General features: G+C 41.4%; 1 protein-coding gene across 1 annotated transcript; it reads left to right on the top strand.

Annotated features, from left to right (window-relative positions):
• Positions 1-41: 41 nt before the first annotated feature.
• Positions 42-13,233, top strand: cbx7a (chromobox homolog 7a). Its single transcript, XM_066675582.1, has 6 exons — positions 42-182; positions 1,730-1,773; positions 3,542-3,607; positions 3,724-3,790; positions 4,237-4,603; positions 7,241-13,233. Exons 1-6 carry the CDS (start codon positions 114-116, stop codon positions 7,873-7,875), a joined length of 1,248 nt encoding a protein of 415 aa, XP_066531679.1. The 5' UTR covers positions 42-113; the 3' UTR covers positions 7,876-13,233.
• Positions 13,234-16,076: the final 2,843 nt, after the last annotated feature.

Genomic DNA, 16,076 nt, shown 5'->3' with positions numbered 1-16,076 from the left:
GAGAGAGAGAGAGAGGGAGGGAGGGGAGTGAGTGAGAGAAAGAGAGAGAGAGGCAGAGGGAGAGAGAGAAAGCTGTAGAAAGTCGTTGTGCGCGCTGCGCTGCTGAGCTCGTGATGGAGCTGTCATCGCTCGGAGAGCAAGTGTTCGCCGTGGAGTGCATCACCAAGAAGAGAGTTCGCAAGGTAGGAGCAAAAACACCAACAGCAAACATAAACACTTCCGTTGCGTATTGTTTACATCGCGCGGGTTCACTTCGTGTTCGGGACACTTTGACTGTGAGGACGCTCCGAACTTTTTGCTGTTGACTTTCTCCCGCCGACAAATGTAATACAATAAACAAAGCAGGTATTCGTGTTTTAAATGTCGCGCGCGCTAGTGCACTTTAATTCATGCGCGTGTTTCGTGAACCCATCAGGGTGCGTGGATGTCATTGCTATGGACGTGCGCGTGCGGGTGTGTGTATGCATCTGTGCGCGCAAGTGCAGTGTATGTTTATGTGCGTGTGTTTGGGTTGTCCGCGCGCTGAGCTCAGAAGTAGCGTGCTACGCAGTATTTTTTTTTTTTTTGACACGCGGGTACACGTTGTTCAAATATGTCGCCAAAACAACAACAACAAACACAGCCGCGTTAATAACGTTAAAGCACTTCCAACGGCTCGGCTCACGCTGTTCCTGTTATTGTTGGTGACTAACATTGCCAAGGCTGCATGTGCGCGCGTGCAGCAGCAGCAGCAGCAGTAGCAGTACAGAGGGGGCGGGTCCACGTTGCGCAATGGAGGGCTTGTTTACGCCGTCGCCGTGGCCCCGCCTCCCCTTCTCCCATAAACGTTCTAGAATCTGCTGCTTGACGCGAACGGGCGCACACGTGCCCTCCCTCCCTCCCGCCTCGCGACTCGGAATGGAACGGAGTGAGATGACGTCTCCGCACCTTAAAGAGACAAGAGCGCTTTTAACGTGCTGCCGCTCCACCGCGAGCTGCTCGGACCTTCTCGTACTTTCTATCTGTTTTCTCTCTTATCGTAATTTCTCTTTCCTCCTCACTTCATCGGATTTCTCCTCATCTTTTTCGTCTTTTCCTTTCACACATCTCCCATCCAGACTGCTTACTGTCTTCCCATCTTTCCACCTTTGCAGACTTTTTCTTCTAACTTCACACAATCTTCTCTTGTTACGCTTTCTCGCTTTTCTTGTTTACCTTCTTATTCCCGCTCATTTCGTCTGCTTCTTTTTGTTTCCCTAACTCATTTTCTCTTTCCATTCTTTTCCTTTCTCCTTTCCCCCTCTATCTGCTTTTCCTTCACCTTTCCAGATTTTTCAGATCCCTCACACTATCTGCTTTCTTTTCCTCTTCCCTTCCGTCGCTCTGGCTGTGCAGCAAAAGGTTGATTGTTACAGGGGGGTGTACACATTTCAGTGAGAATTGGAGAGTGGAGTGGTTTCCCATAAATATATATACATACACATACGTATAATTGAATCACCATATCAGCCTATGGTCACCATGCTCATTGTAAAGCAGGGATAGAGCGATATAAAGCTCCCAAGCTTCGGGCTGTTGAATTATATACACTTCATTTCAGTAGAAACAGTGGAAGAGCAGGTGTTATTTAGTTATATTTAGTGCATTCAGGGTTTGTAATGTATCGTTCCTAAAGACACATTAAGAAAAGTATTTTAATATACTTTTTTAATACTTTACTGATAACATATATATATATTTCCTCTGTTAGGGAAATGTGGAATACCTGCTGAAGTGGCAAGGATGGCCCCCTAAGTAAGTATAAAGAACTTAATTATTGCATGCTTCCATTGGTATTGCCCATATTTGTGGCTATATAAGTTTGTGACTATGCAGTCATTTTTGTTTTTGTTATAAAATATATGCAGTAGTATAAATCCACTTTAGGTGGCTCTGTGTAGAAAGGAGGTAGCTGAAAGTAGAACAACAACCTTATAAGAAGTCCAGTTTTTGGTTTTGTAATTAAACATGTAAAGCAGCATGCATTCATAAGCAATATGTTAAAAAAATAATGTGTTGATAATTTGTAAACACCAGTTGTCCTTTTACTGACATTCATTCATTCATTCATTATCTGTAACTGCTTATCCAGTTCAGGGTCGCGGTGGGTCCGGAGCCTACCCGGAATTACTGGGAGCAAGGTGGGAACACACCCTTGTGGGAGCACCAGTCTTTAGCAGGGCGACACATACTCATACATTCACTCACACACTTACACCTACGGACACGTTTGAGTCAAGACACCAATTCACCTACCAACGTGTGTTTTTGGACCATGGAAGGAAACCAGAGCACCTGGAGGAAACCCACGTAGACACAGGGAGAACACACCGCACTCCTCACAGTCAGTCACCCGGAGCCACGTAGACACAGAGAGAACACACCACACTCCTTACAGACAGTCACCCAAAGGAAACCCACGCAGACACAGGGAGAACACACCACACTCCTCACAGACAGTCACCTGGAGGAAACCCACGCGGACACAGGGAGAACACACCACACTCCTCACAGACAGTCACCTGGAGGAAACCCACACAGACACAGGGAGAACACACCACACTCCTCACAGACAGTCACCCGGAGGAAACCCACACAGACACAGAGAGAACACACCACACTCCTCACAAACCGTCACCTGGAGGAAACCCACGCAGACACAGGGAGAACACACCACACTCTTCACAGACAGTCACCCGGAGGAAACCCACGCAGACACTGAGAGAACACACCACACTCCTCATATATACTCCTCAAAATAGCTAACATGCTATTTTTCAGAAGAGCAATTTGGTGTGGGGTGTATTAGAGGAGATGATTTGGGAACATATCCTTGCTTACTGCTCTCTGTTTAACTGTTGTACCTGCTGTATATAACTTGTTCTGTTGGTGGCTTCTATGTTACCTTCCTTATTAGTCATCTACGAGCGTGTGAAATCTGGCATGATGCACCTGTTCGAGACTATTAGTTGTGGTTTCATGAAATTTCCACTTGCTTCTTAAATTACTTAAATTTCCACTTGCTTCTTAGTTTTCACAATAAGTTTCCTTATTGGAGCAGCATGGTGGCGCTGCAGATGGAGGTGGAATTACACACCGCTGGGGTCCTGTGCTTGTGGCTTTGGTGTGTTCTCCTCATGTCTGTATGGGTTTCCTCCAGGTGCTCCGTCTTGTTCCCAAAGTCCAAAAACACTTGGAGTAGGTTGATTGGTAATTGCAAAATATTCATACGTGTGAGTGTGTGATGCCCTGTGATGGACTGGCGCCGCGTCCAGTGTGTGTTCCTGCCTTTAGCCCAATGATTCCGTGTAGGCTCCGGACCCCACTCTGACCGTGAGCATGATTCTTTTCAGTTGTAAACTGTTTATGTTTACATCATTTTCAAATGTAAATGTACAACAATACACTGGTAAATCTGAGGTTGCAGTGTATTTACTGGATGTCTATTAAAGAGCCTGAATACTTGTTTACTATATGTGTATCTGACTGTGTGTGTGTGTGTGTGTGTGTGTGTGTTTGGCAGATACAGCACGTGGGAGCCAGAGGATAACATACTGGATCCTCAGCTGGTTCTTGCCTTTGAAGAGAAGTGAGCATCTCTCTCTTGTGGAGCATCTTCACATATTTTTTTTTTACTTTAATTAATTTTTATTCTGCACATTTCTCTCATCTTCTCAATACCTTCTTTCTCCCTCTCTTTGACAGAGAGGAGAAGGACCGCGCTCAGGCTCACAGGAGGAAAGGCTTGAGGCCCAGGAGGCTCATCTTACGGGTACGAAGGACTTTCATAAAGTTCACAAACTTTCATCCAACTGTAATGACAACATAAATATTCTGCTTCCACTCAATGGCCACATTATTGGAAAGCAGTCCCTTGCCGTACCACTTCCCTGTACAGTTAGCAACTGTAATCCATCTGTTGATGCCAAATTTGTGTTAGTCACCCTCTAGAGGTCAGTTTCTGACCACAGAGTCTCTGTGGGCTGGATATTTTTGGGTGGTGGACAACTCTCCTAGCAGTGATACTGATGTGTAAAGACCCCAGAAACACTGCTGGGTCTCATACACTCATACCAGCATCATACACACACTGCCTTGTCAGTGTTACTGCGGTACTGAGAGTTCTCCTGTGGTCAGAAACCGTACAGAGACAAATAGAGAACTGGGGGCTGAGATACGGCTTGGAAAATATTTGTAATTGTAATCTTTTTCAAACAGAACATCTACGCCATGGAGCTACGAAGTGCTCACAAACTTCCAGAGAAGCCCACTCCCCGAATCCGTCTTTCACTCACCCGCTCTGTGGGGGCAGAACTCATCCAGAATGGGCGCCGCTACAGGACAAGGGAAGGTGGAGTCTTTCACCCAAGGCAAGAGAGGCGCAAGAGTAGGCAGTATTCATCCAAACTATCGGTCACTGCCGAAAATCCACGGCAACGACCTCTGACCCATAAAAAATACATTATGGAGGAGGAGGAGTGGGAGGACGAGCAGAAGGAGGAAAAAGAGCGGGAGAAAAAGAAGAGGAGGAAGACAGAAAAAGAGGACGAGAACACAACAGATACGCGTCATGACATTCCAAGTGGTATGTGTAACATGGCATTGGCATGACAACTGTTGCTAAGATACCATGCATGTAGCATGCACTTGGGTCAGAGAGGCTATGCTGAAAATTCTGAGTTGTCACGACTCAGAGTTAGTGATCTAAGCTAAATGCAGATGGCTAACTCCCTGTGAATACATCTAGGCGAAAAAAAAATGACCAGCCCCAACCAAAGCTCACATAAAGAAAAACACCAATCACACAAGAGCTCTGTGCTCAAGTTCAGTTCTCCTGCCATGCAGCACCATGACGAAGCCCAACTAGAAGAAAAAACACATTCTGCCTAGAGATAGTTGATGTGAGAATGAGGTGTCAGTGATCAGTTGGTTGGTGATCTAATGTTACATAACATTTTCAACAACAACCAAAAAAACTCAGGCACGTTTAGGTGTTTTTCCTCCAGCGTTTCACAGCATCATCATCTCCGGTGTTATTATCATCACCAGGGTGAAGCTCAGTGGCAAAAACACTGCAAAAGAACAGATGCCTTTCAAAGAGCAGCAATGAACTCATGCACCCTGCACAATCAGCTCTGTGAAACTCAGTCCTATCTACAAGTCCTGCAAGAGTATACCTTGTAGAGTGTTTTTGTGACGGTTTGACATCTTTCAGTTTCACACCGAGTCATACCGCTCAACTCCAATCTAATGTTTCTTTCAATGGTAGTTCACAAATTGACTGTGTGCCAATATGGGCCCAAATTAAAGCTACTGCCTCTGCACTGTATGATAACTACAGGTAAAACATGAGGAATAATCTTACATGTAATTTGATCTTTCTCATTACTCAGGCTAAAACGATAACCACCATTCTGAGACCAGAAATAAGGACTGTTTTTCAGAGCTGTAAAAATACTTGTAGTGTAGTGTAGCCAACGCTGTAGGCCGATAGAGGAATAGGAGTAGTTTTACCATGGAAATACGGTAGGAAACAGGTGTAGTGTATCAATGGAAACATTATAGCATACCCATGGAGACTGGTGTAGTGTAACCATGGAATTACTACAGCATAACTGTGAAAATTGATGTAGCTTAACCATGGAAACACTGCAGTTGAATAGACGAAATAAGTGTAGTATTACCATGGAAACAGTGTCACCTTATACAGGAAATAGTCCTAGTGTAATCAAGGAAAAGCAGTGCCGTAAAGTTCAATATAAGTGTAACGTTAACCAGAATGTGGATACTGGTGTAATTGTAACCATGGAAACATTGCAGTTGAATAGACGAAATAAGTGTAGTATTACCATGGAAACAGTGTCACCTTATACAGGAAATAGTCATAGTGTAATCAAAGAAAAACAGTGCCGTAAAATTCAAAATAAGTGTAACGTTAACCAGAATGTGTATACTGGTGTAATTGTAAACATGGAAACATTGCAGTTGAATAGACGAAATAAGTGTAGTATTACCATGGAAACAGTGTCACCTTATACAGGAAATAGTCATAGTGTAATCAAGGAAAAGCAGGTAACGTTAACCAGAATGTGGATATTGGTGTAATTGTAACCATGGAAACTGAAATATAAAAGTGGAAATAAGTGTTGTATAACCATGTAAACATTGTTCTCCAAAGTATGGAAGTTAGACAGTGAGTTGACAGGTGTTATATTTAGCCACTGTTGATACATTTTAGGCTAGCGATATACTTCCCCTTTGGCCATGTGTTGTGATTTTTACTGTTTACATATTTGCCATGTTACTGGAAGCTTCCTGTAGAGGGCATACCAGAGAACACAGATTAAAAAATTGGTCACACAACCTTCCTTTAAAACTTACCACCTTTTTAACACGGGTGTCGCTACCAGATTTGCGCTGATGCCCGATTTGGACTGTGCATGCACAGAACAACATGCTTGTGTTCACTCCACAGTTAGCTCTGATATTTTAATATTTTATTTGTAAAGGGACTCAACCCTTTTTAGTTGAACATCATGTGATGACCACCTCAAAACGGATATCATCAATTAGAAAAAAACACACTTTGCAGGTACTTCGGTTGGTTAAATCTCTAAAGGACAGTGAGGAAAGGCTAACTAATGTTTATGTGAGTTTAAAATTACTCACGCTTGAATATAAAACTTCATTTCTCTTTGCTGCTATAAGCTACATGTGGGAAATCGACAGGAAATGTACAGTGCCTGTATTGCCCCTACTGGTTTTGTGTGGTAGTGCATCGTGCATATGCATAACGTTCATTTTGTGCACAAGTATATATCTAGACTTTTTTATGTTTCTTAAATTGGTAGTTCAGGTATTTCTAGACAGTAGTAAGAAGTTTATAAATTCTAAACAATATAATGAAACATTTTTAGTGTATTTTCTATCAAGTTCTATGCCTCATTTCGGGATTTGGGGTATTTTTTATTACATTAAAAATTAAATTGATTACATTTTTTGCAAAAAAAAATTGTTTGTGATATTCTACATGACCTACATCTGTCCTTTTAATCTATTATTCTTTAAAAAATATTTTTAAACTACGTAGCTATATGTTAGCTAATATTTTTTAACTTGAGGTTGCACAGAGATAACATACCGTAAGCGTCCACATGATTTTTATTAAATAAAAAACAATGATTCCAAAATTAACAGCAGTTTATCTTTCTTTCTCTCACAGCCCAGAAGATGACTGGAGATCATTTCTCCTCAATAAAACAGGAAGCTGTCATCGGGACCAACCATTCAGACCGCTACGCTTCATCACCTGATTGCGGGGACCAGCCAAACAACCATGTCCACGCTAAGACCACTTCATTTCAGAGACTGACAGACCAATCAGCAGACAGCACTGTCACAGACAGGCATGAACCAATCACAGACAGGTCAGGGGACAGGGTCTCTGAACTGCTGTCACATAATGAGACTAAGAACGACCAATCACTGAAGAGCAGCTCAGAATCTGATTCCTCAGTAAAGCGAGAGGGTTTCACTGACAGGGTCCAAAAGCGTGCTTCGGTAATACACTCGATTGACAGGTTGTTGCAGGACCAGGTGAAAGAGGCTGTTCAGAGAGACAGGTCAGTGACCAAAAGCGACCAGAAAGAGGTGGACAAGGATGAGGTCACACCTGAGTGTAAGGCTAATTTCCATCTGAGTGCTGAGGTCAGAAAAGACCAATCACAGGCCCCTGGCAGCGAGCAGGATGCTGGGAAGGTGATAGTGACCAATGTGACCATTAACTCGCTGACTGTGACGTTTAAAGAGGCCATGACCGCAGAAGGGTTCTTCAGTGGCTATGACCTGCAGTTCTGAGGTACCCGAATTGCAGCTGTTGAATATTCCACCTCAGATCTATCATAGGGCTGGCCTGAATATGTAGAATCCTTGAGTGATATGTTGGTACTTGGTCCTTTAGATCCCAGAATTCTAAGACTGTGTTAAAGGTCAGAGATAGAGGCTTATTTATTGCTGTTTTATACAAACTCTCTATCATTTGATCAAAAAAACCAGGAAAGAATGGCAGTTATTTACAGAAGGACCTGACCCTAAAGTTATAAAGTCATGTCATACTACGTGTGACCCTAGCTGCTGTCTTCCTGTCATTTCACAAGTCACCCTTTTTCTTAGAAGCAAGGTAAGTTAAAGTGGCAAACAACATTTACACAAAGAGAAACCTTTATTTGTTAAGCTATAGCTAACCTAAATGGAATGAATGTTAAGCTATAGTTTTGACTAGTGAACAATCTTCAGGTGAATAAGCTAAGCACCTCTCTCATTCGTTAGCCACCATGGAGCTGAGAGACAGTGATAGCAGACTAGCTAAACGGTTTAGCCATTGGTGCGAAAGGCCGAGGGGGAGATAAGGGTTACACCCTTTGTGCAAGTGCCAAAGTACGAGGCCACCATTTCGTCACACAAACATTGTCAGTCTGTTAATCAAGAGAAGGTAAAAAGGCAGTATAGCGTCTTTTTTGGATCCCTAGGAGACAATAAATGTGTGTACTTGTGAGTACTTTTCCAGTGCAACACATTTCTAAATTATCGCTAGGTAGTTAGCAGTGCAACACATAGTATCAGCATCGTCATTACGATACTCCTTCGCCATGACTGATCTATAAACTCCATTTCCAGAAAATTTGGAACAGGTTGTAAAAAGTCAAAAGTCAGTCTGGGATGTTTTAATTTTTTTTTTAAAGAAAATGTCTTCAGCGTTTTAGCCAAACAGCTGAATATAAACAAATATAGTTTGATGTCTGCAACACTTGGGAAAGAGGCAAAATAAAAATGAAATGTTAATAGCGTATTCAAAGTAAAGTTGAACCTTTAAACTTTTTAAAACTAGCAAGTGGTAACAGACTAGGGTATCATGATTTGGAGCAAAAGGGCTTCCACCAAAGGCTCATGCCTTGCAAGTAAATAAGGGGTGTGGCCCTCCTTATGTACCAAACTTTGAGAGAGAACTGTCAAACAGTTCTAAAAAAACATTTGAATTGTTCAATGTAAGATTTCATCACATTTCACCATTTACTATGAATATCATTGTAAAAAAAAAAAAGGTTATCTAGAAAAATCTCTGTCTAGGACAGCACTGTTGAAGTACATGACATTTCAACCTTCAGACAGCATGAGGAACTGCCATGCTATTGTGATAAATATAGCCAAATGGGCTTCAGAGCACTTTGGAAAACCCTGGTCACATAACACAGTTCATCAGTACGTCAAGAAATTGTAGCTATAACTCTATTGCACAAGAAAAACAATTCAATGTGAAACACCTAATGAGTCCCCTGTGGTCCAAAAGACTTGAGGAACATGTGCTGTAGTCAGCTTATTTTCATTAAAAAAATTAGCGTTGTGTTTTGCGTGCTAATGACAAAAGGAACCATCCAAATTGTTATCAGCAGTAGGTACAAAAGCCAACACCTGTCATAATATGGGGGATTCATCAGTGACCTGGGTGACTTGCATAAGTGAGAAAAATTCATTGATGTGAAAGAGACAATTGGAATTTTGGAGAGACGTATGCTGCCATCAAGATGGATTTACTGTAATAAATCCATGATTATTTCAGCAAGACAATGCCAGGCCTCATTCTGTACATGCTACAATATCATGGCTTCATAGAAACAGAGTGCGTGTCCTTTACTGAGCTGCATACAGTTCAGATCTGTCTTCTATGGTGCTTCGTGGAGAATCAGGCAGAAGCAACCATGGGCAGTTCAGCAACTGAAGTTCTTGTTCAAGAAAGAATGCACAAAAAATCCACTTGCAGAACATTAAGAACTGGTACCCTCTGTTCCTAAATGACTGAACTGTGTCATTAAATGAAGAAGTGATGGTACCCAGCAGGAAACAAGCCTCTTTTACAAAGAACTATCAAGTTGTTCAGTGACAACAAGGGATTTTTTGTGTGATTTTGTCAGGTAAATAAAGCTTCAAGAGAACAAACAAATCACAGATGCTTGTTTTTTTATTGCTTTTTACAAAATGTCCCGACTTTTCTGGAAATGGGGTTTGTACAAGAAAAGTCTGTATGATAGAAAATTTCCTCTGACTTAGGGGCTTTGGATACACAGAGGTTGTTGATAGTGAGGGACACGCACAGCAAACCTCTGCAATGATTTTTGATCAGTTAATCTTAGTCTGGAGTATTTTATAAATACAGTTTTGTCATGATGAGGCAAACAGCGTATTAATCTACCTAAATATCTCCTTCAAAACCAATTCAGACGAGTATTTCAAGCATTTTTTTGTATTTGTAGATGCACTACCTACAGAATCACCATAATAATCCTATGATACATTCTTTCCAAATAAAGCTATTCAATCATATGTTGAAAATGTTTTAATCACCTAATTTACTGAATAAAATCATAATATCCCAACATTAGTTTCTCCAAAATGGTACAGCCCTACTTTTTAGTGTTGTTTTGCCTGCATGTGCTACACAGAAGTTCCCACATTCCACTTGGAATTTCCCACTTCCCCAAGTTGGAATTGTGAGCAAGTAATGTTCAAGTGCTTTCTTTGAGTGACATGAAAAATGCAGCTGTGGACAAGGTGAAGATCACATTTGCAATATCAGCTTATGTCATGTTAGTTGCAGCATGCTAGCAGAGTAATGCTAGTTTTCTTCTGTACCGTGTTAAAACATTGAATGTCACCTCAACTTGGGAATTACTAGTTGAGAAGGTGTTCATGTGCAACTTCAAAGTCAGAAAAATTGTATTTACCGTAATTCCTAAAACAAATTAAGACTGCAGTAACAAATTTTATTTTGCAGTAGGGTATATAGCAGTGGGTGGTCTGCTCTGCAGTTAGCTAGCTAGCCATTAGCCTGTGGAATCTAATACTGTTCTGGATGAGAGCTTCACAAGTAACAGTATCTGTTAATAGTGATCACAACTCACTATTGGGAAGTCTGTTGTGCCCTAATGGTGTTAGATATACCAGTATTTATCTAAAATGAATGTACATGACTTTTAAACTACGGTATCATGGATCTTGCTATCACATTATTCTTATGTTTCATCTGTCTGTACCATAGGTAGATTTTACAGTTTGTGGACACCTCTTCAACATTTCTTTTGAAATTAAGGGTAGTAATAAAACCTTTGTTCACTTTTCAGCTTCTGCTTTTCTGGGAAGACTTTATATTAGATATTGCAATGTTGCAGTGATGATTGATTACAGCCATAAAAACAATACTAAGGTCAGGACACCACTCCAATTAATCTTTTATATTTATTTTTAAAAGTTATTGGGTGGTGCTCTATCATACAATAGTGAGCAAAATTCATTCATTCATTATCTGTAATCGCTTATTCAATTCGGTGGGTCCAGAGCCTACCTGGAATCATTGGGTGCAAGGTGGGAACACACCCTGGAGCGGCGCCAGTCCTTCACAGGGCATAGTGAGCAAAATGTTTGAGGAAAAAAAACCTTTTTAAATATTAAACAAAAATTAAGAATTTAAGGAAGTCTAAACCTCACTGAAGCTAAAATTAATCTCAAATGTAAAATTTATAATTCACAAACCAATCATTTTTGTAACGGTTTGAACTATTGTCCTCTCCCTCGTTTGCGCTACCTGTAATTCTGACAGAAATCTCTTTCTTTAGGGGTGCGTCCTCATTGGCTAAAGACATTTCGAATGACAGCTCAGTGCCTTAGATGTTGTTCATCAAATATATGAATTTAATCTGAGGTATTCAGCCACATCACATATTTGTAGCAGGACTGGCTCTGAGAAATTGCCCATAGGGGTGAGTCTGTGATGACTTGAGATGAACCTACTCCCTTGTCCAGGGTGTGTTCCTCTTGCACCCAATGAATCTGAGCAGTCACCAGACCCTCTGTGACCAAGACCTGGAAATGAATGAAAGAATGAAGTCTTGAACATCACTGCTACTGTTTGTGTAAACATGCATCCAATCAGAAACACAACACATGCGTCTCATGGATTGTAATATTTTGATTCAAGTCGCCTCTCGTAATTAAAACCCTAAAACTCCCATCTGTTCCTCAAAATAACAGATTTCTAAATTATTTCCAAACACACTTTCCCTGATGCCTTAAAAGCGACTTAGATGTAAATCTAAGACTTATAATTATGCAATTAATCCACACATTTATCTCCACCAATGCTTGTCTGCAGCGCAAAAGCCCTCTTCCTTGGGGGTTGTAATGTAAGAAACCCTGGCTGCCTGAATTCACCTGTTTGAGACCATCTTTGAGACACTGCAGTTGCAAAGTGGGAACGCTAAGCCATGGCATTTAATGCTTATTTAGCAGGTTATACAAAAAAAACCAACACAAGCACACGTTAAGTGAAACGATGGATGTTGATGTTCACTGGATGGGGTCTTTAACGAATAAAATAAATGAACAATCATGTAAGACTAATCATTCACTGTAAATATTTTTTTAAAGGTGATGTTAGGAAGGGTGAAGTTCAGAAACACTATTGGCAACCTCTAAAAAAATGCTTTTCTGGCCAGCCCTACTTGAAGTCACTAACATGTAAAAAGAAATGGGTGAGCGCTAATAGGCACAGATTGTCTTGTTCGTGTCAGTACTCATTTAGGTGAGATACTCGTTTAAAATGAGAGAGAGTAATTACTGTACCAGCTGATTGATTTGTCAACGTAGTGAAGTCTTTTGATATTTATCCTATACAGACACTTCCACTCTTGTCTAAAGAATGTTTTATTATTTTTTTTCCTTTCTGTCTTTGTTTTTGTGAGAAGTGTGAATAACCAGTGAAGGATTTCTGATCGTGTTCAGTGTTGCTGACAGTGAAGCCTTAAATGCATGCAAGCTGAGATGCATAGTTGGTGTTACAGTTTATGAACATTATCGTTATGTAGATGAGAAGACAGCTATTTTTTTAGAGCCTATAGCTCTGTACCAGTAGTCCAGCAGGTGGGCGTGAGAAAGGTTAAGGCTTATTTAGTTCGTCCAGCCTGTGGCTAGAGTGTGCATTCTCATTGTGCTCCGAGGCCTTTTTGCATTTTTAAAGAGACAGTATCAGTTTACATTACAAAACACTGCTGCAGATGCTGTACTGAAGTGTAGGCCCTGTTCGCATATATAACTAATGTGCTTTCAATGTATTTAAAGCATGTAACGAGATGAACTTAACTTATGATGAGTCATGTGGTGGGGGAAAAAAGCCTTTGTCAATTCATTTGAGACAAAGTTACATTTTTATTTGTATTTACAATAAATATAATGAAAAATCTTTCAGCCTTTGTGTCTGTTTGTTGGGTTATTATTATTATTATTATTATTATTGTGATAATTATTAGCTTTAGAAGTGAATGTCCTACACTCATGGTGTAAAGATCTATTACATTTAAACCACTTCATTCAAAAGGACACTTCAGGCATAGGTTTCATCTCAAAAGAGAATAGGAAGGAAGCAGGTACAATGCAGTAAATAGAAGCATAGCTTTTCAAGGGTCAATTGTCCCATATTTTTATATTCCACTCCATTGATAACCTTACCATTACCTAAATATAACATAGTGTCGCTTGCATTTACTAATGTCCAAATGTGGGAGATATTTTTTAAAGAGGTTCTTCAGCATTTGCATAATTTCACACCATTCAAGACATTCCTGCATAACACTAGAGATCATTTCTATTTACTCAGAGATTAGCAGAATATTGTCCTGAATGGGGGTGCTGTATGGATATTTGTAATATCATTTAAAGGTTAAACTCGTCCTATGCTTCTTAGAAAAATAAATCTGTATAATTTACTAATGACAGCTGTGATTAGACTTGATAGGAATCTAGTCAGTGTTATATTTAAAGGTACATGGAAAACGCAAAAGAAAAGGGGTCATGCTGCTATCTGTGCAGTTCCATTCATGACCTCTAGAGGTCCTATATAGAAAACATGGATATACATTCATTATCTTTAAGCACTTATCCAGTTCAGGGTCGCGGTGGGTCCAGAGCCTACGTGGAATCATTGGGCGCAAGGCAGGAATACACCCTGGAGGGGGCGCCAGTCTCTCACAGGGCAACACACACTCACACACACATTCACACCTATGGACACTTTTGAATCTCCAATCCACCTACAAACGTGTGTTTTTGGACTGTGGGAGGAAACCAGAGCACCCGGAGGAAACCCATGCAGACACAGGGAGACCACACCACACTCCTCACAGACAGTCGCCCAGAGGGAACCCACGCAGACACAGGGAGACCACACCACACTCCTCACAGACAGTCGCCCAGAGGGAACCCACGCAGACACAGGGAGAACACACCACACTCCTCACAGACAGTCGCCCAGAGGGAACCCACGCAGACACAGGGAGAACACACCACACTCCTCACAGACAGTCGCCCAGAGGGAACCCACGCAGACACAGGGAGAACACACCACACTCCTCACAGACAGTCGCCCAGAGGGAACCCACGCAGACACAGAGAGAACACATCACACTCCTCACAGACAGTCGCCCAGAGGGAACCCACGCAGACACAGAGAGAACACACCACACTCCTCACAGACAGTCGCCCAGAGGGAACCCACGCAGACACAGGGAGAACACACCACACTCCTCACAGACAGTCGCCCAGAGGCAACCCACGCAGACACAGGGAGAACATACCACACTCCTCACAGACAGTCACCCGGAGCGGGAATCGAACCCACAACCTCTAGGCCCCTGGAACTGTGTGACTGCAAAACTACCTGCTGTGCCACCGTGACACCCATGAATATTCACTAATCAGTCAAAACATTAAAACGAACTTCTTGTTTCTACACTCGTTGTCCGTTTATCAGGCCACTTATCACATGTGCACGGTTGTAGTTTCACTGCTAGAGGGTTTAAAGGCTCATCAGCCACTACGTTTTTTTATCCACCTTGTATATAAAGATACATGATAGATACAAAGTTACATTTATTATCTATTGCAACACAATTTGTGTTAGTCATCCTCTTTTCATAATATTTTGTATATTGGCCAAAAGACACTCTCCGCAGGAAGTTGTTGACAGTGAGCTGTTGAACTGGACTAAATGCATCTGATAGCAACCAATATGCACACCTTTTCTTCTCATTTATTCTACATGGAGCTCACTGTTGAAAAAAAAAAGCAGAGAGTTACTCAGACTTTCCTTATAGGTCTCTATAGTGTAACTGTATATAGGAGTAAACAGCCTTAATGAGTGTCCATCAGTATTTTATTGTGCAGTTATGGCAGAAATAATAATGGCAGTCTGTTTGAAGCCTACCCAAAATCACTGTGCATAAGGTAGGAGCACACACACTAGACAGGGCGCCACACACTCAGTCACTCATTCATACACACACCTGCACAGTCAGTCCCTCTATCAAATGTGTTTAAGGATTGCGGAAGGAAACCAGTGCACCCAAAGAAAACCCACACAGACAACACCCGACTCCTTACCGACAGTGATTGAACCCACAACTCCAGAACCTCTTCTCCAGCTCAGATTTCGCCAGATGTAATCATGTACATAGTCTTTTTTTCATCACTACAGCAGAATGCTGTTGTATGTTCCTGAAACCACACAAACATGAAGTCATTGTTCTTGAGTTTTTGTGGGTTACTTCTTTGTAAACATTTGTCACTGTATATGGCAAGCCTTGAGGCTGTAAATCAAAACACAAAGACTGGGGCTGCTTTTTTGCTCAATGCACAAATCAATTGGACCAAGTTACCGACCACAAACAAACAACAGTGAGACCACCTTGAGAGATGGTCCGACTTTGGTTTGCTTTTGGTACATTTGGAGGAGTAAGATGTTTTGACGTGCTCATGTAAAACAAAAAATATGCTGAAACAGCTCGTGTGAAAACCTCCCAATATGAAAGACCCTCAGGAGCAGCCACAGTCATGTTTTATGCAACAACAAAAGAGCATGGCGATGACCATGCAACCTCTGCATACACATCCCTCAGGGGAACACACTAACCCAAGATGTCATCATACCCCCCGAGTATTCCTGGAGATGGGAGCAA

The sequence above is a fragment of the Hoplias malabaricus genome, chromosome 6, assembly GCF_029633855.1.
Source record: "Hoplias malabaricus isolate fHopMal1 chromosome 6, fHopMal1.hap1, whole genome shotgun sequence".
Lineage (NCBI taxonomy): Eukaryota > Metazoa > Chordata > Actinopteri > Characiformes > Erythrinidae > Hoplias > Hoplias malabaricus.
Note: the sequence above shows the minus strand (reverse complement) of the source record. Positions and strands in the feature narration are given on the sequence as shown.